Below are 24,277 nucleotides of genomic sequence, written 5' to 3' on the forward strand. Positions count from 1 at the left end.
TTCCAAATTGATTGGCTGAAGAGAAGGAAGAGGATCTGACCACTTATTACACATTTAGAGGGGGATGTACTTTCTGTATTGACGAGTGTTTCTAGATATGTCTATTTTTGCCTATCAGGAATACCTTCACAGCCATGCTACTGGCTGGACTTGTGTGCATGGTGGTGCACCACCCTTGCATCTATTAAGGTACCAGACTCAGCAACCTCTACTGTTACCTGTCACAGCATCCCTGCCTAGACTGTTCCATTATTTTGCTTTTCAGTCCTGTTGATCTCCACATTAATCTGGTATTCTGATGGCTGGTAATTTTTTTTTTCCTCTCGGGTAGGTAGCAATGCTGTGGTAAACTCTGGTGCCCTATATAAATAATGACTTGTATTTGAGGAAAAGGTAATTGCAGCCTGGGGACATCCTGATTCTGTCTAGGGCTTTTACAGATGTCCTCTGTTACACAAGGACAAAGCAGTCCTTAGTCTGCTAGCCTGTTCCAGGTGTATCCTATTCCATGAAGGAAGGCCGATGATAAAGAAACAAGAGCCCTTTGGTAGGAACAATCCTGGTAGCTGTGAAAGAGGAGGGAGTCTGCTGCACAAAAATACCAGCCTCTTAGCAGGGTAGAAGGCCATGGAGACATATCATGCCGCTTCATTTCACTGCATGTCAGTATTGAAGCAAAACACTGAAGGGGAGAGGGTACCGTAAGTTATTTTATTGTCAGAGAGGTCTGAGTTTTGGGTATGGTTTATAATAGGGTATTCTATGGCTGTGAACCAAAGGCAAGAGCCAGGAGAGGATTTTGGTTTACTTGTTCTGCTGTATAGTCTCGCAGAGACAGCAGTTTCTGTTTTCTCAGTTGGGGTAGAGTAACATCCTTGTTAGATGTATAGAGATTTCACCTTTCCTGCTTTCTCTATGTGCTGTGAGTAAACATTTGGGCCAAGGTACTCCCAGTAACAACGATGTCCAACTAGCAGTGGATCTTTTCCATCAGTAAAATTGGATAAAAGCCTTCTGTGCACAGACAAAAAAAGGTTACAGTTCAAGGATGGCCCATGCAGAGCAGTTGCTTGCATTTTGACAGGTGTCCCAAAGTTCTCAGAAGGCCACCGTAAGATTGGTTGAATCATTTGGTCAGCAACTGGAGAAAATGGACCGTCAGGTACAACTCTTCCCCCTGCTCCCAACAGTCCAGTCAGACATCATAAAACAAGCGCACCAGTTGGTACCGGATTGAAAATGCAATTATGCTGCCCAGGACCTAGGTACAAATCACAGACAATCAAAACAGGACAGTGTTAAATAGCTTATAGGCTGGCAAATTCCTCTTTTCCAGATGACTGAAAAAACAGGAACATGCAAAGAGGCTGTATCGAAGTCTGCCCTGCTTTCCTAATGATTTTCCATGATCAAAGGATTCGTGCCTTGGGAATCTTCTCAAGCTAACCTGGGGACTTTAATTTATGAACTCTCAGTGAACGGGACTGCAGGGACAGGATAGGAATCTATTTCTCCCTTGAGCTGTGTAAACCTCCATTCTCCTCAGGGTCCATGGCTTGACTGTATCTTGTGTGAAGAGAATGACATTTTGCTCCCTCCTTTCTCCTTGAAAACTCTCAAGACCAATTTGGATTTTTTCCTATTGCAGAATAAATCTTTCTACTGGAAGAACTATTTGACTGACCTGAATGAATAGCAACAGGAGAGTGAGATTTCGCTCGTGGGTGGGTCCAATTAGCTTTATAACAAAGTTAATAAGCGTCATATTATTGCACTCAGTGTATTCACCATCTTCATCCATTCCACTCCTCACATCTACTATGTGCAAGATCTTGAGTGCCTGGGAAAATAAATATTGCATGCTGTTTCACCAGACATTTGCTGCTTACAGTGGGTTTTGCTCATGATCCCCTCTGCTGTCCCATGCCTGAAGTCTCTTACTAAAAAGATCAGACAGACTTGCAAGGGTCCTGGAACACTGCTACATGTGGCTATTCTGAAAAATTGATTTATTATTATTATTATTATTATTATTATTATTATTATTATTATTTATTAATAGTAATAATAATTATTATTATTAAAACAATGGAGTGACAGTGAGGGATGGTGATAGACTAAACAGAATATTTGCTTCTGGATGTGAGCCAGGAAATAAGTAGTGAATACAGTTGCTCTTTATTCCCTTCCATTCTATTCCTCTCACATTTGATCACCACCTCCAAATGCATATGGATTTTGCATGTTTTTCCAGGTACTACCTTCAGAATGTTTGTTCCCAGGGCAGAGAGGCTCTTTGTTTTGAACTTGGAGTAGCTCATCTCCAGCTTCCCAGTACTAGGATTGAGCCTAAAAGAAACATTAACATTTTAGTCCGGGTAGAGCAAGGAGATGGAGAGAACCCTATGTCAGCAGACTTGTATCCTTAGCTTAATAGTAGAGAAAGAAATCTATTGGTGGAAAAGGCAGGAATAATCTAAACAAGTTGCTAATACCTATCCTGTCAGATTGGGTAGAGTCAGGAGAAGATTCCTTTCCAGCACAACCCTAGTATATACATATTTAAGGGTGTATGTTTTTAGAAATAAAAGAACCCAACATCTGCAGAGACAACTGCTGATGTGGCACAGTGCCACTGAATGTCTGCTACTCTGAATTCTTAGCAGAACCTACTCCAACAGCATTAAAAGTGTCCAGTATCATTGTTTCTCAGCTGTGTACCTGAGAATAATTATATACTAACATTTAAAAAAAACATTCCTCTGTATCTGGGGTGGGGTAGTCAGAAAACCTGAGAAACCTCAACTGTATTACTTGGCCATAGCTGGCAGAGTAAGCCTGCTAACTTTTAACTATAAAACTTTCTTTGATAGCTTTTAAAAAGAGCATCTACTACCACCTTTCCCAGCTGGTGTTGGAGATAAAAGACACTGCGGGGTCAGTCAGATACGCTACCTTGGCAGCCGGTGACGGGGACAAGGAATGACCTGAAGGAGTTGAGGCATTGAGTAGATGAAGTTAAGCACTTGGGGGATGAAAAAAAGCAACATTGTTTTGCTGAAGTGCCCCAAGATCCCCACCACAGCAAAGGTCATGCCGGCAAAGTAGCAGAAAGTGTCCCCAACAAACACTCGAGATGGATACCTGCAATCCACAGGACAGAAAAGCAAATGTCCGTCACAATCACCATTGCTGTGAAAAGGACTCGATAACCACTGAGTATGTTCCCACTTGCAGGTTAGAGGTCAAGAGGGAACTGCAGCAGATCTACACAGTTAAAAACAACAGCTGCAGATATTTATGTGAAGAACTGGGCAACCGGGGCTCACAACCTGACTTGCTGAGAATTCAGTAGAGAAAAACAGCTGGTGAGACACATAAGCAAGTGTATGCTGTGTATTTTGGCGACCCGGTGTGACCGGAACTTTTCTAACAAAAAGAAAAGATACTGGCGCATGGATGATTTGTGTTCTTGGTTCTGGCAAGAAGCCTGTTCATGCTCTATGGTTCTGCCTGCATGCCGGTAAGTGTTCTTCTTTGTTTGAAAAGGAAAGGAGGTTTCAGAAGATATTCTGAATGTCGGTCCTCTTACCAGTTGTGGTAAAACAGCCCCAGCGTGGTAAAGAAAAAGGGAATCATGAAGTAGAGAGAAAAAACGTGATCTTCTCTATAGTCCCCTAGATAAAATTAAAAAAAAAAAAAAAAAAAAAAAAGGCATTTGTGATAATACAGGCCTGGTTGATTTTTAGTAATACCAGATATTGAAATCTAAGATTCTCTCTCTCTTTGCCTTTTTAACCCACAAGTATATGTATTGGTATCATCCTTACCATTTAACTCTATGATGTTGAATATCATAATGGAAGCAGCTATCACCAGAGACTGCCCTGCTTCAATTCCATTAATCCCAGCAAGAATGTTGATGGCATTCGTGCAGAACACTGCTAGCAGGCCCATGTACACATAGTAGAGGATCCCTGCAGATCAGAGCAAGCCAAGTACTTTAGTATTCATAGGTGAAATGCCCTGGTCCAGTTCTGAAAAGCTTTTTCTTCCTTTTTTGTACAGCAATCTGTTACATACTGAACTTGAAAAGTCTTGATATCACTAGCTTACTAATAAATCACTGCCTCTCCTGACTCAACTGTCACATAGACATGCCTCTGTACAGCATGTTAAGTGCAGCAAACTGTTGTGACATGGTGGCAGACTGTATCTCTCTTTCTGCCTGGTCATTATGCTGTCGGGAGTACCTGGCAGTACGCTCGAATGTATTGCCAGAATCCTGAAAAAAACGATTGGTGCCTCTGTGCATGGTTGCAGCCTAATATTCAGTGGGCGGAACTGTACTGGCTCATCTGTTCCTTTAGCAAATCCTTTGCGTGTTTCCTCTGCAGCACAGGTCATCAGGTGACCCCTTCCACCAATAGAATGCCACTTGGACAATGGCTTCTGGTGACTGGAAACTTACCCAGGTCCAGGTGCATACCCAGCAGCACCCTGAAGGGCTTAGGCACCACAATGGTCGTGTTCCCAAAGTTGGTGAAGTAAACCATGAGCAGCGGGAGGGAGGCCATGGTAGGGAGAAGGATCTTGTGGCGCCAGCGCAGGTTCAGAACATCATCTGCAAAGCCCAGGAAAATCATGCAGCAGATGGCGAGGAGTGAACCAATGAGCTCCACGAACTGCAGGACAGAGAACAGGAGGACACTCATTACCAGCCGCCACCGCCTGCCTGTGCCTGTGCTCCCAGCACTGGACAAGCCTCACCTCGTCGTGAGGGAAGGCTGCGCACTGCTCCTCCACGAAGCACCTCAGGAAGGGCATAGGGATGAAGCAGAAGAGGATGATCAGGAAGACGGCCCCGCTGATCACGCCCTGTGCTTCGGGGCTAAAAGGAAGGTAAGGCAGGGAGTCAGCCTGCCCGGTCCCACACCCCGTCCCTGTCCCTGTCCTGAGGTGTAGTGTTACTCACATGAACCGCCGCGAGGCCTTGTTCAGGTCTTCGCCGAAGAGCCGAGCGGCGAGGAAGTGGTCATTAAAGGCTGGGATCAGCGTGAGCGTGGCCACGAAACCCAGCAGCGACCCGCCGAGATTGATGAGGAGGGGCACGACAGGCCAGGCTGCCATTGCCGCAGCGGCCGCTGTCGCTACCAAGGGCACAGATCGGGGCGGTGCGTGAAGCGGCGCACGCCAACGCCTCCTGCCCCCTGTTTCCAGCCGGACGCTAGAGAGGACGGACCGCATGCGCAGGCCCCCTCCGGCCTATTTGTGCCGGGGCGCCATCTTTAACCCTGGCATGAGCTACCTGCTGGTGCGGTGCTTTACTTGGACGCCGGGCGGGGCAGGGGCCGGTTAGGGCCTTTGGCCGCTCTTAAGCACCCTTACCTAGTGCTGGTGTTTGCGCGGACCCGCGCATGCCCCGTGAGGCGCAGCTCTCGCCAAGGGGAAGCGGCGCCCGCCCTGGCCTGGGCTAGGCCTCTTCACGGATTCGCAGCCTCGCTGCCCGCAGCAGCCATGGCCGCCTGGGTGCCTTTTTAGCCGCGCGCCCGATGCACTCTGCGTCCAGGTACGTCACATCCCGAGCGCGGGCAGAGGCAGGCCCCAGCGGACCTGTGTGGGAGGCTGCTGCCCGTCCGCCGTGCCCCCTCCCACTCTGCATCCTGGACCGCGTTTTACCCAGGTCTGGGAAGCGGCGCTTGCGGGCGGCTGAGGGTAACCCCCGGGCAGCTGAGCTCGCTGCTTGCTGGCGGCCGGGACGGGGAGCCAGTTAGTGGCGGCTAGTCCCGCGTCTGAAGCGGGCGGGATGCGTGATCACAAAACAGGACGCTCCTGTTTCTTCGCTTCACGCGTTTCCTCAGGTGTTGGGGAAAAAATGAAATAAAATGCCTCGTTCGAGATGTTCATTTGCCAGGAAATCTGTAACCGCTCTTGGGCCCTAAGGGGGTTGGTTCTGCGGAGGAGGATGTGCAGGATGGCTGCAAGTTTCTTTTCACAAATGTGTGAAGGGGGGAGCAGCAGCGGGTGTGGTAGCAGTAAGCGCCACTTTCTTGTGCCCTGCATGTGTTTTAGGTGCAGTGTGGCGACCAGAGGTGGGTTCTGATGGCTCTTCATGTGCTGCTTCTGTGTGGAGAGAGCTCACCTGTGCACTGATATCTAAAAATAGCTCTATAAACTTAATTGAAACTTACTACACCTTGAGGATGCTGCATGTTACTTCCAGGGAGGAAACCTCAGCGCAGTGTGAGGGGTAGGGTGGCCAGGGATCCTGCGGCTCTACCAGCGAGGAATTGCCATCAGTCCCTTCTACCGTGGGTTGCGGCTACTGTGAGCAGTGCTCGGAACTGATGTTTCCTCTTGTCCGCAGCGGGGGCGGCCCGAGCTAGCAGCAGGCACAGGGAAGTATTCCAGTCTGGTGGTGTATCCTGCCTGACTGGTGCCGATAGGGCGGTCGCTGCCAGGGGCGAGGAGCGGGTTGTGAGGAGGAAGTATTTAACTTTTTCATTCGGAGTTGGGTAGACGGGCAGGGAATCCGGTGGCCAGCGCGCGGGGCAGGGCGCGTCAAGCTGCGAGTCGGCTGGTAGTACCATCCCCGCCAGGCCGCGTGGGGGCGCTCTCCGCCGCGCCTCATTCTCACCCTCCCCCGCACCGGAAGAAGGCGGCGGGCTAGTGGGCGGGCGCGCGCGGTCCCGGGCCGGCAGAGCGGTCTCTCCTCGTCTGCCCTCCCCCGGCGGGCGGTAGCAGCGGCCCGCCCGCTATGGCCGCCGGCCCGCCGTGAGTCGCTGCGCGCGGCGCCATGGGACCGGATCCGGGCTGGGCCGCGCTGGTGCTGCTCTTCGCCGCCTCGCTGCTCACCGTCGCGGCCTGGCTGCTTCAGTACTGGCGGTCGGCGCCCCTGCGGGCGCCGCGGCGTAGCGGGGCGGCGGCGGAGGAGGCCGGGGCGCGAGCGCTGCTCGCCGCGCTTTTCGCCCTTCGGTCCCTGCGTGAGCAGTGGCAGCGGGCTTGGGTGCGAGCCCTTAACAGCCAGGCGCGCCGGCACGGGGTATGGCGGGGTCCGTGCGGGCGGGGAAGGGCTGAGGGGAGGCGGGGCAGCGACGGTTTCTGCGCGGGCGGGGCTGCCTGGCCTTTGTTCACGTCTCCGTTTAACGAGCCACTTTGAGTTATTTTTCCATCCTTCGAATGTTTTTGGTTTTTTGGTGTCGATCTTTGTGTTTCTTTTCTCTGTCCCGACAATGCAAGGTAAGTAGATCTTCAGTGCGTGATAGTTCTGCCTGCTGGCCGAATTCATGGAAGCAGACGAGTGTTTCTGGAGCCCCACGACAAAATTGTTCATCCTCTTTGAAGCCATCTGGGATACCTTAACTACTGGAAACTAACGGAGTTTTCTTTTTGCAGAGTTCAGTGCAGATCACGTTTGAAGAGGGTCCTCAGCTACCACAAGTTGCAAACATAGGTTGTGTGATGTGCAAGGAGCAGTCAGACCACAGCATGGTAAGGTTTTACTTCTCTGAATTGTACCATATGGAGTTTTGCTGTCAAGCAATGGCATATTGTATGGAGAATGCAGAGTTCTGCATGATGAGGATGGCGGAACCAGAGGAGTTTTGGGTGAGGTCTTTTGTTGATTTTGGAAGCCAGTCGATCGGCTTATGAGATTGTAGTTAGGGGCTGCACATTGGGGAGCTCTGGGAGAGCCCTGGCTGGAGGTGTGTTGTATGGGTGCTGAGCCCGAATATCTGTGGAGAAGATCACTGTGTGACCTACAGTAGAGAGGATAAGACAGCTTCTGTCACTGGTTTATATTTGCTGCTTCATGTACATAAGCTGAAATAGCAGATTCACAGTGCAGAGCTGTGTCTGGGTGTAAGCTTCATATTTCATTCATACCACAGAATGAAAGCTTGCCTGTTGCGTTTTGAGATATTGACATTGCAGGGCTGCCGCTTTCCAAGGCTATAATCTCATTCCCATCTTTTTCTCATCAGATGTTGTCTTGCCGTGTGTCTGCTGAAGCTGTGAAATTCCCTGTCTCTGTTACTCAACAGTCCCCAGCTGCTGTTTCTGTGGACACCTATCAAGTCAGTTTGGCTGTGCTGCACGCTCAGGTAACAGTTGTAAAAACTTAGCTGTTGAACTAGTTTTGGTTTTTTTTGTTTTGCCTGGCTGCATGCTGATCAAGGACGGAGAGCCTGATTTAATGCAAATTAGGGCCTTGTCAGGCCAGAAGCATGCTGTCATGTTTGGTGGGGTGGCAAATATTCCACATCTGTGTGCTGAGTCCCATTTTCTGAGTCTTGTTCTACAGATCTTGGCTATGTAATGTAGCTGTAGCAAAACTGAGAGTTTTGATTCTTGGCAGCAATCTGTATTGTGATTTTAAGTGGATGTTTAAGGAGTGAAAGGTCCCCAGAGTTCTGCTCCCCTTGTGGTGTGGAGGATAGGGAAAGACTTGTCCTCTGTATACATACGATTATGGTGGTATCCTGGTTGTTGGTGTGAAAAAGAAAGCCATGGTGAGGATTGGTTTGCTTATTGGTGCTCCCCTTAATACAGTTATAAGAGCGTGATACACAATTTTCTCTGTGTGGTGAATACTGGAAATGCTTCCTGCAGAACAGAAGTTATGTGAAATTGCAAGAGCTGATAACTCCATAGTAATTTACTGGCTGGATTTGCTTCTGTGGAATGGGATTGTGTTCCCATCAGGAAGAAGGGCTTGATGCTGGAGACAGTATATTATTTGGAGACTGCATGCTTGTTTGCACTACATGGTGATATGGCAAAATTAAAAGTAACCATGGTAGCAGCAGTCCAGTCCCATGCTGTTTCAGGTACTGCAGTTGTTGGTTGTTCTAGACTCATTTTGCTTTCAGAAACTATGGAAATTTTGAGCCTACTCTGATCAGCTCATCCCAGTTGGGTTTTATGCCTCTGTTTGGCATATTTTTAAATGGCATTCAGCATGCCTGCTGCTGATCTAGTCGTGGGCAGCAGCTCTTTGAGATTTTTTGGTCTTTGCATAGTCTCTGGGAGCCATGTGGCCTTTGTCACATCGAATTGCTCCTCTGCTTGACGACATTTTCTACGTCATTTTCTTTTAAGGCAAATTGGTATTCTCGTAGAGAATTGAGTGTGGTATTGTAACGGAGGTCTTGCTTTTGCACTGTGAAATTCCGGTAAGTCTCTTGGCATGAAGTACCATATTTCTAAATGTGACTTGCCTCCTTTGCATGCTTCTTGTTGGTTACTTAAAAGACTACTGTGTCTCAGATCTGTAATTTTCAGCTGACAGCCTTCTGCGTTCATGGTTAATAAATACCAGTCTGTCAGTTACTTCAGAGCTACATTAAATTTTGTTCCCCTGTTTTTACTGGAGACACTGGATCAAGAATTCTTCTCGTGTGGTTCTGTTTCTATCTGTTGTTGCGTTAGCAATTCTTTACAGGTGTATGGGTGTGCAAGTTTTCAAGTGATCTACAGGATGGCATACCATCTACTTTTTTTGTTTCAGACTGTTGTTGACCTGGATGAGTTTTCAGTCTGGGGATGATCTAGAGATGCATTGCTAACTTACATGTGGCCATGCTTAGGCTTAGCAACGGTTAATTGTTGTAGCTTAGTAAATATCCTGCGTTAGTGCCTGACTCACTCTTTCACATTGTTCCGCAGGCTTTTTCTTCAGCCAAAGAAATACCGTATTTCTCTTTCCTCTGATGGCAGGCACCTGGGCATCCAAAGGCAGTGAGAAAGCCAGATCTTGTTACAGAGCCATGAGGCTTCTGCAGCTGCATTTCCTGTAGGCCCAGGACCACTCGTGTTCTTACATTCTGTTTTACTGTTGCACTGATGTGACAGACTTTCATTTATTAAGTTTGAGACAGGGCAAAAAGCACCTAGTGGAAATAGAAGCTATTCCTGACTATGGGTATTTGTTCTGGGCTAGGTGGAGATCCACTTGAAGGAGGTCCAGAATGAAGGTCTCCTGGTATCATGGATGTTCAAGGACAGACCAGACTTGAACCTTTTTGTCCTTCCGAGATTTCAACTTCGTGAGGTGAGCGGCGGCTGGACTTGAGCAGAGGAAAGATGGTAGGAGCAGAAACAGTGCAGAACCAGGAGGAAGGCTGCTGCGGAGAGGAGAAGTTGGCAACTCACAGTTATGGCCCTTTAGGGCGAGGGAGACAATTCTTTTGCTCAGGGATCAGTGCTAGCTCAGCTCCATCAAAATGGCACAGCTTCAAGAGGGTTGAAGCAATACTGATGTCTGTTGTCTGGGTTTGCTGTAGCAGCTGAATGGGAGTCTGCATAGGAAAAATTTTTTTCTGTCTATGTAGATCCTCTTGGTGTTGTCAAATGTAGAGCTGCAAAACGAGCTGGATTGGTTTAGGGGTTTTTTTTCATTTATTTGCTTGGTCTGGGGTTTTTTTGAGAAGTGAGTGTGACCCACAGGTACTTAAGGAGCTGAATGTGGACATGCTTGCATTTCTGTGATCCAGATAGGTTGGTTGATCTGTTTGTTTTACTGGCACCCTTGTTGCTTTATCCTGAATCACTGTAAGAATGTGGCTGTAGTACCGTCTCACAAGGTGATGAGGATGTGGCAAACTGTAAAAGCCATATTGCCAAAATGTGCAACAGGTAGAGTACAGACGTAGAGACTTGGTTGTTCTCATTTAGACAACTTACATTCACTAGCAGTTGTTACATAGAAGCTTTAAGCACCAGGAAGAGCGAATACAGGATACAGGAGGAGCACCTGGGAGAAAGACTGTAGCATCTTAAGAGTCTCAAGAGGCAGTTGGAGCTGTATAAGGAGAAAATGTGCCTGCCTCGTTTTGAATTTCCTGCATTTCTTTTTCTTGTGCGGAGAGAAGAATGAAGGGCGAGTGGATCTGTCCACCATCAAGGATCTGATTGAGGATGCCATAGTCAGTACACAGCCAGCCATGATAGTGAATCTGAAGGCCTGCATCACTGGAGATAGTGTGGTAAGGCTTTTTTCTCGTGTTATTCTTGTGCTTTAAACGCTACATCCTAGGGTGCATCTTAAGGTTGAGGCTCAGGCGGGAGTCTAAGGCTTGAGACTTGCTTCTGGATGGCAGCCACAGGGAATACTGTAGGGATAGTTATAAAATGCTCTGAAGGGCAGCTCTGTGTACAGTGTTGTACTTTTGTCCTGTGTTGGCTGGTATGGAACCATAGGCCAGCTGTGGAGGGCAGGCCATTGGCAGTTTTGATTGAGCCGAAAACTGGGATCTGAAGTCAGGGTGCCAGACCCAAGCTGACTGAGAGGTATATTCCATAACTTAAAAGCCATGTATATGAAAAGGAAGGCTTGCTGAGAACAGGTTGAGCTCCTCTTCCTGGGGTTCCTCCTTCTTGGGCTCCTTCCCTTCCTGCTTCTTATGCTCCCTAGCACTGGACTGAGTGTAACCCTGTATGTTTTGTTTTGGCATTAGTATTAGTTTAGCTAGTTCATTCAGTCCATTTTCATTTCCACCCACAAGTCTCCTCTCTTTGTCCTGATGTCCTTTCCTGGCTGCAAGGGAGGTCATTAGCTGATAAAGCAACTGTTATAGTTTAGCCCTAGAAATGGGCTAAATGTAGACAACCTTGTTTCTTAGTTTTGTTGAGGTGGAGCTGGACTGCCCAAGACCCATGTCTGTTTTGACAGTCTCTCTGTTTCTTTGAATACCGAGGCTCCAACCAGGGCAGCCTTTACAGGCATGGCATGGGAATGGTCCATAGTTTGTCATCCTCAGTTGTCAGTCTGTCAGCCAGCAAGCTTATTCTTCTGTCTCTTTCTCTGCCTTAAATTTACCACCTGAAATAACACAGAGGACCATCAGAGGCCGATAGCTTGAGGAACCCACAGTATCTTTGTGGGTGTTCCCTTGTGTTGATGTGAAGAGCTACTTAGTAGATGCAAGGACAAATGTACATCTTGCTGCTCTCTGCAAGCCAGTGAATAATCATTCTCGCTCTCATTGTTTCTCAGGAATCCAGCCATAAGGTGGTTCGTGAGTCCCCATATGGTACAGCAGCTGCCCCTCTGGGTTCTAAGCTGTTGCTTCGAAATCTTCGAGTGCTGAACTTGGGCTGCCAGGGGAAGAGAGGTAAGTATGAAAACATCACAGATCTGCAGGGGCAAGCATGCAGTTGCTGAGATTGGAGCGGATGGGTGTTTTGGGTGGGTTTGAATGGATAAAAGGGGCAGGCACCTGCTGAGCCTCCATCTCATGTTGACAAGCGCACTCATGTGCTCTGTCACTCTGTCGCAGGAGTTTGGGAGATAAGCTGCATGGCAGAGCTGGACAGCCCCCCACAGCAGAAGCGGACAAGGGCGGTGACAGCTGGCAGTGCCACTGCTGCAGCAGAGATGGAGTGGAATGAGGAGCTCTTCCTGTAAGTGTCTGCCCCCATTCTAGCTGCCATGGCAGATTGACACTGTCTCTGGGTGTCAATACCACACCACCGATGTGGACATTGCAGAGGTGAAGTCTTCACTGCAGGGCAGCCTCTGTTTGTGCTGCTCACATGCTGGGTTACCAGTTTTGCTGGGTGGCCCCAGCTTGCATATATATTTTGTACTCCCCTGACTTCTCTGGATGGGCAGAAGTACCGATAGTGGGTGGCATGTGGGAGGGATAGGTGCAGAAGACCTCGAGCCTAAATTGCAGCCTCCAGCTCTCTCACCATCCCCTGGCAGCCTACACAGCCCTGCAGAGGACATGAACTGGAGCTCCTATGTATCATGTTGCTCTTGTGTCATACAAAGTAGCACACTTATTGGAGCTTTGGAAAATGAGGCCTGTGAGATTGGCGGGATTATATACATAATGGAGATTTTTAGCTCTGCAGCTGTTTTGCAGAGATTGCCTAACACCAGCCCATCTTGTTCTGTTTCAACAGGGAGCTGGGACCTAGAAGTAAAGAACTGAAGCTACAGGTGCTGGGGAGCAGTGACGGAGCAGGAAGTGAGTGTGGGCAGCAGTGTGGGTAGATCATAAGACAGGGAGACAAAAATCATAAGGGCCTTCCTGTGCTTTGAGCCTGTTGTGTGATGAACTTTGCAAAGGATTTTTCGTATCCCATTCAATATGAACCTCTGACTGAGTGAAGAAACTCTGGAGTGTGTTTTTCTCATTGAAACTATCTGACCTTTTGGTACCTGGGATGTTCCCTTAGCCCATCTGTCTCCTCTCTGAAGCAGGGAGAGGGATGCGGGGACTTGCTCCCATGTATTGCAAGAATGTTGCAGAAGGCTCATTTGTACTAGGTCAGGAACTCACCGGGGCACCTACCTTTGACAGGAGGCTGCACAACGGCCTTTAAGGGAGTCAGTTTCTGGATGGGTAAAGACAAGCGGAGGACTGCTGTTTGCCACCTCTCCGCCTCAAAGCTGGGAACTACCGTAATTGGCATCTGCATGGTTGGCCTGCAGGGCTGCTTTCCAAAAGCAGGGGTTGCTTGGGAGAGATTTGAGGTGTAGAGGTCACATGGTGTGCTTTGTTTTCCTTCTCGCAGGTGTGGTGCTGGCACATGCCAAACTACTGCTTGATTCTTTGGGCAAACAGCGATCTGGGAGACAAGTCTTCTCGCTGGCCCCAGGAACTGGGTGGTCACTGGCAGCTGAAGCTACCATTGTATTGGAGGTGAGCTCGAGACACCATAAGCTCAACACAAACACGTGTTCTGAAAGCCTTCATGTGGTGAATCTCTAGCTGGAGAGGACTGTGATTAGGACGAGGCTCATTGCAGGGAGCCGGCAAACCGTTAGGCTGAGGAGCAGTGTCACCTGGCCCTCAGTCCCTGAGCCTCACTTGGTTCAACCAGCATTGTATCGGGGATGGCCCCTTGCTGCCCAGAGCTGTAGCTTCTGTCACCTGCTTGCCTGCCTTCTTCTCTGGGAAGACAAGAGCATCTCTGAGTTGTGCTTTAATCTTTGTAGCTGCTGTTCCAGGAGTCTTCTGCATCTCTGAATGCTCAGCACACTGCATCTCTGCGAACCAGCGTCACCCCCACGAAGAAGGTGGAGATGGACCGGACCATCATGCCTGATGGCACCGTTGTGACTACTGTCACCACCATTCAGTCCCGGCCCAAGGCAGACTGCAAACTTGGTGAGGCTGCCTCGCAACAGGTGTCTTGTGCAGATGGCCACTGTGGTGGCTCAGACTCAGTTGTGATACTCCCATGGCCACTCACGTGGGCAGTAGCAAAACTGTTAAGCCACCATATGTTGTGGTGGACCCAGTGCAACATGCTTTTGGGTCAGGACATGGGCGTTGCTGCTATTCCTTTAGCATTTTTTGTCTAGCTTGAGACTCGTGTAGCCTTTGGGGAGGAAGTGGATGCAGCCCTGTGTTTGGGGGGAGGCGAGGAGAAAGGCTCTATGTAACACCTTTTGGTGGCAGTCGGACTAAGCGTTTTCTTCTGTTTTCTTCGCCACTAAGGAAGTTACGCTGTACACATTGAGTGCGGAGCAGAAAGCAGGTTGACTTTGCTTATTAGTGGTTGTTGCTGCTTGCAGACTGAAGTCTTGATAAATGTGGTGCTGGATATGTCATGAGGTGGGGATGGAAAAGCGTGAATTTGAGGTCTTGCTGCTTCGCATGTCTTTTTCCAACAGGCTCTTTATGACCTCATTGCCACAAAGCCTCACAGACCTAGCCTCTGCAGGGTCTCTGCAGGATTGAGGCTTTTTGATGGTGCATATAGGGGGTCACAGTACACTAGTGAAGTTGTCTAAGATTCATCCGCGTTAACTGCTGTCTCTGTGTCTCTGCCTCTCTTTCACCACGAAGATTCACCGTCGAGGTCACCTTCCAAGGTGGAAGTGACTGAAAAAAAGACAACAGTGCTTTTGGAAAGCGACTGCCCTCATAGCCCCTTGGCCAGTGGTACCCGTAAGTGCTTGGGAATCTGAGGCTCTTACCAGAGCGACCATGTTCCTTAGACTGTTTTTGGAAGGCAGTGGTTCGAATGCAGGTCACTGAATTTATATGCATTTGTTGCGCTGGAGAATGTCCAAATGCCCAAGTGAAGGCTGGGGTAAAGGGGATGGTGGTGGGTGAGGGCAAGTAAAAGAAATTCAGCTTTGGCTGTCCCGTCTGTGTCTGATTAGATGAGTTCTTGCATGACAAAAAGGTGCCAGGCTATCCAGACCCAAAGAACTTTGCTCATCTTGTACTCGGGGCTCTCACTGTCACCAGTCATTTTTTGTCAAAGCTGCCCAAACTCTTGGGAGTCTTTGGAAGTTTTTGTTGAGCAGTATGGGTATTTTAATGGTAAGTCTGCTGGGAAATCAACCTCTTCAGGTGCCTAAAAGAGCTGGGAGCTATATGGAGCTTTCTGATTTTGGTTTATCTGGGCAAGTCCATAATAAATTATGTTCTCTACCTTTGTAGAGTTGCCTATTGAAAGCATCAGGGTCAGCAGGTGACCTCTTGCCCATGCTGAAGGTTGCTACTTCAAGTGTTGGTATCTTTCTTGTGCTCAGGGGATAGCCACATGCCCAATGGCTTGGATCCGGTGGCTGAGACGGCGATCAGGCAGCTAACCGAGACGAATAACAAGCCTGCCAAGAAGACCCCAACTAAACGTAGCACACTGATCATCTCGGGAGTTTCCAAGGTCTCTGGTAGTTAGGGTTCATTTCTGATCTGGGAGATTGTTTCTAGGGGCGCATGCATGAAACCATTGTGTCCCATAGGAAACAGTGGGAAGGTTCTTTCAGAACTGGCTATGTTACAGTATGTTTCTGCAGAAGAGTGACAATAGCTGTTTGGTGCTGTCTAGTACCGACTGTCAGAACTGAAGCGTGCATGTGTAGGTGTGGATGGAAGAAGAGAGGTAAAGACGATCCTTTGGATCCCATCTTCCTATCTGTCTGATGTTCTGACCCCTCCTCAGGTACCTATTGCTCAAGATGAAATGGCACTTTCTCTGGGTTATGCTGCATCCCTGGAGGGCCCGGTGTACAGGGATTCTGTGGCAGAAGTCCCAGCTGACCGGATGCACGATTCTACAGAATCGTCACGACTTCTGGAAGTGTCACCATCAGGACAGAAGGCCGGTCAGGAGCTGGATGAGACAACGCGATCAGACATCTCTGAGAGACCATCCGTGGAAGATGTTGAGTCCGAGACTGGCTCTATAGGAGCCCTTGAGACCAGGAGCTTGAAAGATCACAAAGGTAAGGGTGAACCGTTAGACAATAGCTAAAATTAGCCTGTTGTACTTGAGGACTAAGTTCTTGAGGACAGAGTTCCCGCCCTGGGCACCGGCACTGCATCCAGCTTTGGGTGTGGTGAAGAGCAGCTTCTCCTGGGGCCTGGAAGAGCCAGCCTCTCTCCCAGACTTGCTGCTGTTGCTGTTCCAAACTTCTTTATTTGCATGTGTCTGGTTCCTGTGGCCTTTTTTGGTTTCTGGATTTGATTTTTCACACCCATTTGGAGCTGATGGCAATCCTGTTCCACCGGCCTGAGTTGTCTGTAGCCGTTGCTGCTAATTGTCTCCAGATCTGAGCATGCTGGGAAACCATAGGCAGTCGTTCCAGGGGCTTGGTGACCAGGTGATCTGGGTGTCATGTAAACAGGCTAGTCTGAGAGTCCTTTCCCTCTTGTGTGTTCCTCCACATGCAGATGTTCTCGTTTGTATCCCATTCATATGAGCCTTGTCTTTCTGTTACTGTTCTGCACACTTCCACCGAAGGGATGACATTGGTGCGTAAAAGGAAGTTTACGCAGAGGGGACAGTGACAGTGTGTTCAGTGAAGCAGCTTGATGGTATCGCGGTCTGTTGGGAATGTAGGCTCAGCCTTGCTGTTGGGAGCTGAGGTTTGCTGACCAGCTGCATGCTTCCATCTATCAGGGTAGAAGAGGTCTTTGCCACTCGTCTAAGAGCTGCTGGGTGCATTATGGTCCGTGAAAGTTGTAGGGGCAGGGTACTATCATGGTTTCCATCTCCTTCCTTTCTGTTTCTGCAGTTAGCTTTCTTCGGAGTGGTACCAAACTCATCTTCCGAAGAAGGAGCAAACAGAAGGAAGTGGGCCTGAGTCACTCACACGATGACTTGTCCAATGTCACCACCAATTCTGCTGCTAGGAAGAAAGCTGGCAGCTTTTCTCACCGTCTCATCAAGCGCTTCTCCTTCAAGTCTAAATCCAAACCCAAAGGTAGTGACAGCAAAACAGCAGGTGAGAACTGAAGGAGGGAGTAACCCATCAGAAGTCTTTTCTAGTCTCTTGTCTTCCTGGTATCTGTGAGCTGCAGTCCAGTTACTTCCAACTTTGGCTGGGGGAAGACACCCTGGTGCTTTACACCATTTGGGGAGTGGAGGTGGCAAACCCAGCACATAAGGCTCATTGTCTGCCTCGGCTTAGCCTTCTCTGACTGCCATACCCCAATGTGCTCTCCCAGAAAATCCAGGTGGCTCGCTAATACCCACGGGTGTTGCAGGAGCTGCAGAAGCAACTATGCCTGCGTAGCTCTCTGGCATCGTCTGGAAAGGCTGGGAGGAGGGGGTTGCCTTTCAAGTGACATCCCTTAGAGTTAAAGATGGAGAAAATACCAACTTACCTACATTCATGAGAAATGTAGTATGTAACCGCATCTGGCTCTTTCAGCGAGAGAGAACGACGTGGTTGCCGGTTGTCTAAATGGTCTCATGGCTTCTGCTTGGTGCAGAGGCCGTAACCTGACTAAGGTGTGGTGCAGGGTGATGCGTTCCTAGACTGTGAGCTTTCAGAAGAGCAAGCTGCGGTTCTCCACCCAGTTCTGCTGTTGGAACAGTCTCTGGTTCAGGCAGTGCTGGGGAATGCCTGCTTTCTGTGCTATGCTGGATGAAGAAAGAAGTCTAAGGAAAAGAAAGTTTTTAAGCACTGGGTGAGATTTTGTAGAAGCCGGGCCCTTGTGAAAAGGTTCGGTCGCTGCCACCATGTGACGCAGCCCTTTCTCCCCTGTTCTGGAAGGGGGTTTGCTGCACGCACACCACTGTGTGAATGGAACCCTTTCCCTCAGGGGCAGTTGGGGTGTTGTCAGCAGGGCACTAGGCCAGTCTTTCAGTCTTGCAGAGCTCCTGACTTGCGTTCTCGTGGTTCTTGTGCTGAGGACTTGCACCTCACTTGGGGTGGATGACAACATAGTGATGGTAGTAAAAGAGCAGTCTAATGCAGAGCCTGAGGCCACATGGCAGAAGGAGGTGAGAATTTGCATGTTTTTACTGACGAAAGAGTTTCCTATAGTAGAAGGAGCCTTTCTTTATTGCATCTGATATTTTCTTTCTTCTAGCAAACCTGATACACCATGTTCCAGCAGCTGGCATTTCTGCAGCAGGTGTTGGTGGAGGGAGAGATATGCGGGAGAAAATGAACTCCTCACATGGGAGGAGACTGCCCTTCTAGACAAGCGGTTTTCTGGGTGCACATTGCAAAGGTTCTCAGAGGCCCTGTTCAGCTAGGATGGCAAAGCTCTTTCATGTCCTATCGATGTGCTGGGTTTGAATGGAAGCTTCTGCTATCCTGTGGGTTGCAGAGATAAGGAGATGGGGCAAAGGAGAAAAAACCTCACTGAAGAGTGATCATGTAGGCCTGACTAGATTCACTAGATTTGCACTATAAGTGTGAACTAGATTCACACACTTTCCTGTTGCAGTACCTCCTGAAGTGGGAGCTGTTGCCTGGCCTTATGCAGGATGTGACCAACTGAAAAAGCAGTTGTTTGATGATGCACATAAAAGAACATGTCATGTTTTTAGAAGGACATATCTGGCTTACTGATAAGGGATGTCGCATGCCATTTCCAAATCTTCAGTATGCCACTGCAAAAGGATTCCCAGGTGGGAATCTCAGTGCATCTCCTGAAAGCATTTGGAGATAGGGAAGGCCAAAGTTGCCCAAAGCTTGGATCAAAATTGTTGGTGTGTGCCAACAGGAAGGACACATTCCTATTTTTCCTGCCAATTTGTGATGAGGTTGGGCATGCGTGAGAAATCAGACTGTTCCAGCTGACTGACCAGGAACCTCTTCTCAATCTGTTTTAGTCAGGGAGTCTTTCTGTCATACTCGCTCTTTCATGGTTTTTAGCCTGTTTCTTTCCTGGTCAACATGGTAGTGTGGCATTGTTTGCAGCCCTGTGCACTATGGATGTTGGAGCGCTCGCTTTTCCTCAATGCGAGCAACCAGTTTCTGCTGCAGCACCGGTGGAAGTTGACAATTTGCAGCTTGCCTCTAGTGATCCAGCCACCTGTTTGAAGCAGCCTTCCTTTGCCTGGTTGGTGCGACGTCACACGGTGCTGTCCTTTGTAAACTCGTCCTTGTCCCTTTAGCCCTGAGGCTTGGTTCCAGTTTGGCATTCCCTCTTGCACCGTCCCTGCTATGAATCTGCCTCTGTTGCTAACAGTACCTGACGCTCCATTTTTGGGTTTTGTTTATTGTTTTTCAATACTGCATCAAGGTTGCTTAGAATAGGAAGTGCTGGCTGAGCCTTAATCTCAGAGAGAAAGAGAAGGTCACGTGGTCTTTGACCTCCAGATACTGTAAAGATGGAGTCCCGGAGAGTTCCCCTCCATAGAACGGTTGTTTAAAGAAATCTCTTTTGTATTTAATGCCTGCTTGTACTTCTGGCTTTATGACAGAAAAAAATGCTATTCAAAATCTGCTTTTTCCTCTTCAACTTCTGGATACCCACACCCTCATCTTCATGTTCTTGTGGGCTCTGTGGCATTTTGTAACACCCAGGATCATGAAGCAATCCTGGCAGGCAGTGCAGGCCACCATCTGCCTTTTTAGACTTGAACGATCTGCAGTTGCCATGTTGCTCTCTCAGAGTAGGCTCAGTACTTGCACCTTATGTAATCGGTCCTTGATCGAATATGTGGGGGGGAAGAGGAGTGGCAGAAGGGCAGGCTTGAATGCAGAGATGCTTCTGAAGAACACCACCAATCTGCTTTGGAGGACGTGTTCCAAATGCTGTATGTCACTGCTCGCTAAGCAAGTAGAAACGGTGACGTGTTCCAAATGCTGTATGTCACTGCTCGCTAAGCAAGTAGAAACGGTGACTGGTAAATGAAGCCAAAGTGTATGTTTTAGATTATGGCTTTTTTTGTTTTGTTTTTTGTCTTTGGTTGGGTTTTTCTTGGGTTCGTTTGTTTGTTTGTTTGTGGGGTTTTTTTTACTGATTTTTTCTGAACAGAGCTACACAGCTTTCCTCTGCTATTTTTACTTCTCTGAAGACAATAGGTTTCTCTAGCTGTAAGTATGTTTGTAAGTATGTTTCTGTTTGGATACATCCTCTCCCTATGTTTTGGTAAGGCTTTTAAGAGCCTCCCTGTCAAAAAAGCCCTCGGCGTCAGCCCACAAGAGGTATCCTCTTCAGGCGAGAAAAAACAGGCACAGGAAGAAACGGGGAACCGCACAACCTCTGTTATGGACATAGCAGAGTTTTTAGTATGATGTATGTCTGACTGAGGACTGGTACTTGGAGAGGGTACTCAAAGGTCACATATGTGAGGGCAGAGGGAATCACATGCATGCATATGTGTTAGCACACACTTAGAATTACGAGCATGCTCAGCATATGTCTGTACTGATCATGCTGCAGAGTGACCAAGAACAACAGGGAGGATTGGTGGGACGGGAAAATGGCCTTACCTGCTTCTGTGGCATCTGTAAAGTATTTCCTATGCAGACCTCCACAGGGACAGATTTCCGCAAACAAGTCCAACTTGTGTCCCTGCCAAGCACCCTCACGCTGCTTACATAGTTGAGGATAGGTGCTTAGGGAGATTGGCTGAAGTGGGGGAGAGTTAGGGGACGCTACTGCTTGGGTAGAGAGAGAGTCAGAAAACATGACAGGAGAGAGGAGCATAATGAACTTTTTTGCACAGCAAAGCATATGCTTACAAACGTTTTAGGTCCGCTTTTTTGTCTTTAGCGACGCCGCTTCCTTCCTCTAGGTTCACTGTTTGGTAAACCTACAGAGTTTTAATTTCTGTGTAGCTGGCAGGATTCTTGAATGTTGGGTAGTTAACATTTGCATATTTAGTTCTCCCCTCCTGCCCCCTTCGTTCTGCCCCATGATCCACCCTCAGGTCACCGCAAGTGTCATGGTAGAGTAACAATTCCAGTGACGGTCAAATTTCTGGAAAAGGTCTTTGTGTACTTACGATATCACAGCTCCTTCTACAAGCATGACTCCTCCACACTACTGTTCCTTGCTCATACAGGAGCAAACACCCATGCGGAATTTGAATTGGCACCCTTCTTTGTGCGTGCTCTTTTGTACTTTGACACCTCCTCTCTGGGTGAATTATTTTAACCCCAGACTGTTTAGAGGCAAAAAAATAGGAACTGTGTATCTATTGATGAGATGAGAATAAAATTACTTTATTTTGACTTGATGAATGAAGATCTTGCACCATTCTAAATGTTGAAGAAGAATTTCATTGCTGTGTAATGGCTGAACCTGTTAACTTATTAAACCACATGGAAATCAAAACCTGAATCTGACTTTGTAACTACTGGAGTATGGAAAATAAGGCTTTGGCACTTTTGAAGTTCAGGGGCTAGTTGATTTGTAGCCCTTTTTCTGCAAGACAGCCCTTTTTGCCGAATGCACATATCTGTAGCTCCATAGCAAAGCTGTGGTGCTTCCAGGAGGCTAGGGATCGCCAGACCACATCAGCTTTGGAAGGTGCAAATGGCTTTGAAATCTGTGGCTGACTCCAGATGAGTGGCACTCCAGTGGGAGGGACAGTTAGACCATCTTGGGGGGGGTTTGGTGGAGCAGAGTGTCCTCTCCCTGTCCTCTCCCTCCCTCACTAGCATCGCGTCTGCATTTTCTTCTCCCTTAGCCTGCCCCGCTTTCACTTGTTTCTTGTCCTCGCTTTGTTGCAAGGCTTACAGTTCCAGCTGCAAAGCCAAGGTATGCTGAGAAATGATAACTGCGCATTCTCGCTCAATGAAGGGCTCGTCCTGCGGGGAAGGAGGCTGTGTGGGTTGGGGGGCTTGTCGTCCACAGGGTTCTTGCAGCATGAGATGCTCTCTGACTGCTCATGTCGGCACAGCTGCTGTCACCTGGCGGGGAGCCGTGCATGCAGACATCCTCGTGGTGGCCTCACGCGCAGTTTCTGGCTGGCGCATGCGCAGTGCCCCAGAGCAGAACGCGGACGCTCTGGCGGCGCTTCGATTCCTCGGCGAGTGAGAGCAGGGACCACTGGTATGGCAGGAGAGATCCTTCCGCTGAGAAGGGCGGAGGTCTGTGGGACGGCTCCAGCTTGGCGTGAAGAAAGGTAACCGTCGATAACGGCTGCTTGCTCTTTTCGTTTCCTGGGGTGGCTCCGAGGATTACATGTTATCCGTTTGTCCTATGGTGGTGTCACTGCACCTCACTTAGATTTGCGTCCCTGGCTTGCCTTGTTGTCATAGCAGGATGCATGAAAAGGGAAAGGCCTAATAGTCAGTGTCTTTTGGATAGGTGCCATGGTGGAAGTTGATGCGAACAGAAAAAAGGTAAGGAATCTGAAGAAGCTGCCTCCATCTCCAGAGCACAGAAGAAGCCCTGCCTCTCTGAGCAAGAGACAATCACAATTAATACTCCTTGGCTGACTGCATCACTGATGCATAATGCAGGATCCCTCTAGGTATCCAAAGGTACAGTAGGGCTATGCAATTTATGAGAGAGAGATGCTACGTATTTAGGAACCCTTGCTTTCAAAGAGCTGTATTCTCCTTGATGGATAATGGTTGAGTAACCAGAGCTACAGAATAGGAAAGTAGACAGGGAGTAAGAGGGAGAGAGAAATGTCTAAATTGTACACTACAGGCAGCACCAAGAGCAGGAGCTGTGCTGAATCCCTGGCCCTTGGGCATTCATCCCCCTTGTTTTGCATCCTAGTGTCCCCCTGCATCTCCCACTCCTCCCAGATCCCTGCCTGTCTCTCTCTTCCCTGGCCTGTGTGTCTCTGTTGTGCTGTTTTTTATTCCTCCATCATTCTCTTTGCTTCTTCATTCTTCAGCTTGGCTCCTCATGCCTCTGCGTGGCTCCCTGGCCCTCTTTTTTTTTTTTTTTTCCCCACTTACCTGTACTCCAGTTCTCTCTATTCTTGCATCCAGCGCCCTATCCCTCTCTTTATGCCTTGGCCCTCTTGCTCGTTTTTGGTCTCTGTTCTCCTGTGGTGTTCCCTGCCCCTGTCCTTCCCTCCCCATCCAGTTCTCTGTCATTCTTCCTGCCCACTGCCAGCTCTCCCTGTCCCTGTCCTGCTTGCTGTCCCTCTGTTTTTTCCCCAACATTTCATTTTTTGTCTGCTTGTCCATCTTTCTTGGTATTCTTCTGTTCTTCTGCCTGTGCCTCCTTTTCTTATAAGTATCTTCCCATCTTGCCTCCAACTGGTATTTTTATTTTCTCCCTCTGTCCTGTTCCATGTGCCTCTCCTTCCAACCCTGCATCCTTCTCAACATCCCTCTTTTCCTCTCTGTTCTTGTTTTTTCCTATCACCCTCTCTTGTCTCTCTGTCTTGATACCTGTTCCTTTTCTGTATCTCCTTCTCTGCCCTTCCTTTTTGTCTCTCTATTCCTCCATCCCCTCTGGTTTTCTTGATCTGTCCTGTCCCCTGTCCTTCTATTCCTCTCATTTTCCCTCTGTCCTTCTCCTTGTCCTTGTCTATCTCGCTGTTCTGCTCCCTGTCCCATCCTTTCTTGCTATATTCCTGCATCCATCTGGCTGTTTTTTTATTCCTCAGTATTTTTCCTTTGTCCATCCTTCTGATCTGCTGTCCATTGCAGTATTTTTCCCTCCAGTGTAGTCCTGCTTCCTTCTCTTTCTTCCACTCTTCATCACGGGCCAACCCCCTGTCCTAGCTCTCTCTTCTCTCTCTTACCTAGTTCCCCTCCTTTTTATTTACTTATTCTATCCCACATAGTTTAGTGCTGCAGGAGCTGACCATTCACCACTGGACCGACAAATACTCCTCTGGTACTGACTGCTGAGGCGTCCAAGCTGGGAAGAGAGTGTGCAGGCACTTGAGCCACTCGGCAGGCTCGGTTCTGGAAGTTATATGCACTAATAAACTATTATTAATAAACTATTGCTTTCCTTTTGCATTCATGTCTATGCCCGTAGTCCCTTTGCACTGGGTAAGAGGCTGTCACAGTGTCATGGGACTGAGTTTACACGGGGTCAAGTGAGGAGCAGGTGATTCGGGTGCGCTGCAGCGGGTCCCAGGCTGCCTTAAGCCCAGGTGCAGCCAGTGAGGCCAAGCGCAGGCTCTAGCTATA

General features: G+C 48.5%; 2 protein-coding genes across 10 annotated transcripts; one reads left to right on the forward strand and one right to left on the reverse strand.

Moving 5' to 3' along the window:
- Window positions 1-685: 685 nt before the first annotated feature.
- On the reverse strand, window positions 686-5,265 carry DPAGT1 (dolichyl-phosphate N-acetylglucosaminephosphotransferase 1). 5 transcript variants are annotated; one of them, XM_008499880.2, is made up of 9 exons: window positions 4,976-5,265; window positions 4,771-4,891; window positions 4,472-4,685; window positions 3,831-3,977; window positions 3,593-3,677; window positions 2,956-3,144; window positions 2,262-2,349; window positions 1,685-1,840; window positions 686-1,261 (listed from the first exon to the last, which is right to left on the reverse strand). In XM_008499880.2, exons 1-9 carry the CDS (start codon window positions 5,245-5,247, stop codon window positions 1,196-1,198), a joined length of 1,338 nt encoding a protein of 445 aa, XP_008498102.2. In that variant the 5' UTR covers window positions 5,248-5,265; the 3' UTR covers window positions 686-1,195. The 5 variants fall into 5 exon arrangements, with proteins under 5 accessions (XP_008498102.2, XP_030320495.1, XP_030320496.1 ...); XM_030464635.1 differs by having other exon boundaries at window positions 703-1,261; window positions 4,472-4,624; window positions 4,719-4,891; XM_030464636.1 differs by lacking the exon at window positions 3,831-3,977 and having other exon boundaries at window positions 703-1,261.
- Window positions 5,210-24,065, forward strand: C2CD2L (C2CD2 like). Of its 5 annotated transcripts, XR_003988524.1 has the most exons (15): window positions 6,731-7,042; window positions 7,396-7,491; window positions 7,986-8,105; window positions 9,944-10,054; window positions 10,875-10,988; window positions 11,999-12,116; window positions 12,282-12,405; window positions 12,913-12,977; window positions 13,528-13,655; window positions 13,952-14,123; window positions 14,808-14,909; window positions 15,503-15,636; window positions 15,916-16,198; window positions 16,991-18,204; window positions 18,294-21,506. XR_003988524.1 is itself a non-coding variant. In XM_030464629.1 (14 exons), the coding sequence occupies exons 2-14, from the start codon at window positions 7,462-7,464 to the stop codon at window positions 17,209-17,211; spliced, it is 1,722 nt and encodes a 573-aa protein (XP_030320489.1). In that variant the 5' UTR covers window positions 5,210-5,569; window positions 7,396-7,461; the 3' UTR covers window positions 17,212-21,506. The 5 variants fall into 5 exon arrangements, 4 of the variants coding, with proteins under 4 accessions (XP_030320489.1, XP_030320487.1, XP_030320490.1 ...); XM_030464629.1 differs by lacking the exon at window positions 6,731-7,042 and adding an exon at window positions 5,210-5,569 and having other exon boundaries at window positions 16,991-21,506; XM_030464627.1 differs by having other exon boundaries at window positions 6,680-7,042; window positions 16,991-21,506.
- The last annotated feature ends 212 nt before the right edge of the window (window positions 24,066-24,277 follow it).

The sequence above is a fragment of the Calypte anna genome, chromosome 24 (genome assembly GCF_003957555.1).
Source record: "Calypte anna isolate BGI_N300 chromosome 24, bCalAnn1_v1.p, whole genome shotgun sequence".
NCBI classification, from domain to species: domain Eukaryota; kingdom Metazoa; phylum Chordata; class Aves; order Apodiformes; family Trochilidae; genus Calypte; species Calypte anna.

Excerpts from the sequence above, each read along its gene's own strand:
- DPAGT1 (XM_008499880.2), bottom strand. The coding sequence starts at position 5,247 with ATGCGGTCCGTCCTCTCTAGCGTCCGGCTGGAAACAGGGGGCAGGAGG. Across the intron at positions 3,978-4,471 it reads GGGTATGCACCTGGACCTGG|GGATCCTCTACTATGTGTAC; the intron begins GTAAGTTTCCAG and ends TCTGATCTGCAG. Across the intron at positions 3,678-3,830 it reads CAACATCATAGAGTTAAATG|GGGACTATAGAGAAGATCAC; the intron begins GTAAGGATGATA and ends AATTTTATCTAG.
- C2CD2L (XM_030464627.1), top strand. The coding sequence starts at position 6,797 with ATGGGACCGGATCCGGGCTGGGCCGCGCTGGTGCTGCTCTTCGCCGCC. Across the intron at positions 7,043-7,395 it reads GCCAGGCGCGCCGGCACGGG|AGTTCAGTGCAGATCACGTT; the intron begins GTATGGCGGGGT and ends TTCTTTTTGCAG. Across the intron at positions 7,492-7,985 it reads AGCAGTCAGACCACAGCATG|ATGTTGTCTTGCCGTGTGTC; the intron begins GTAAGGTTTTAC and ends TTTTCTCATCAG.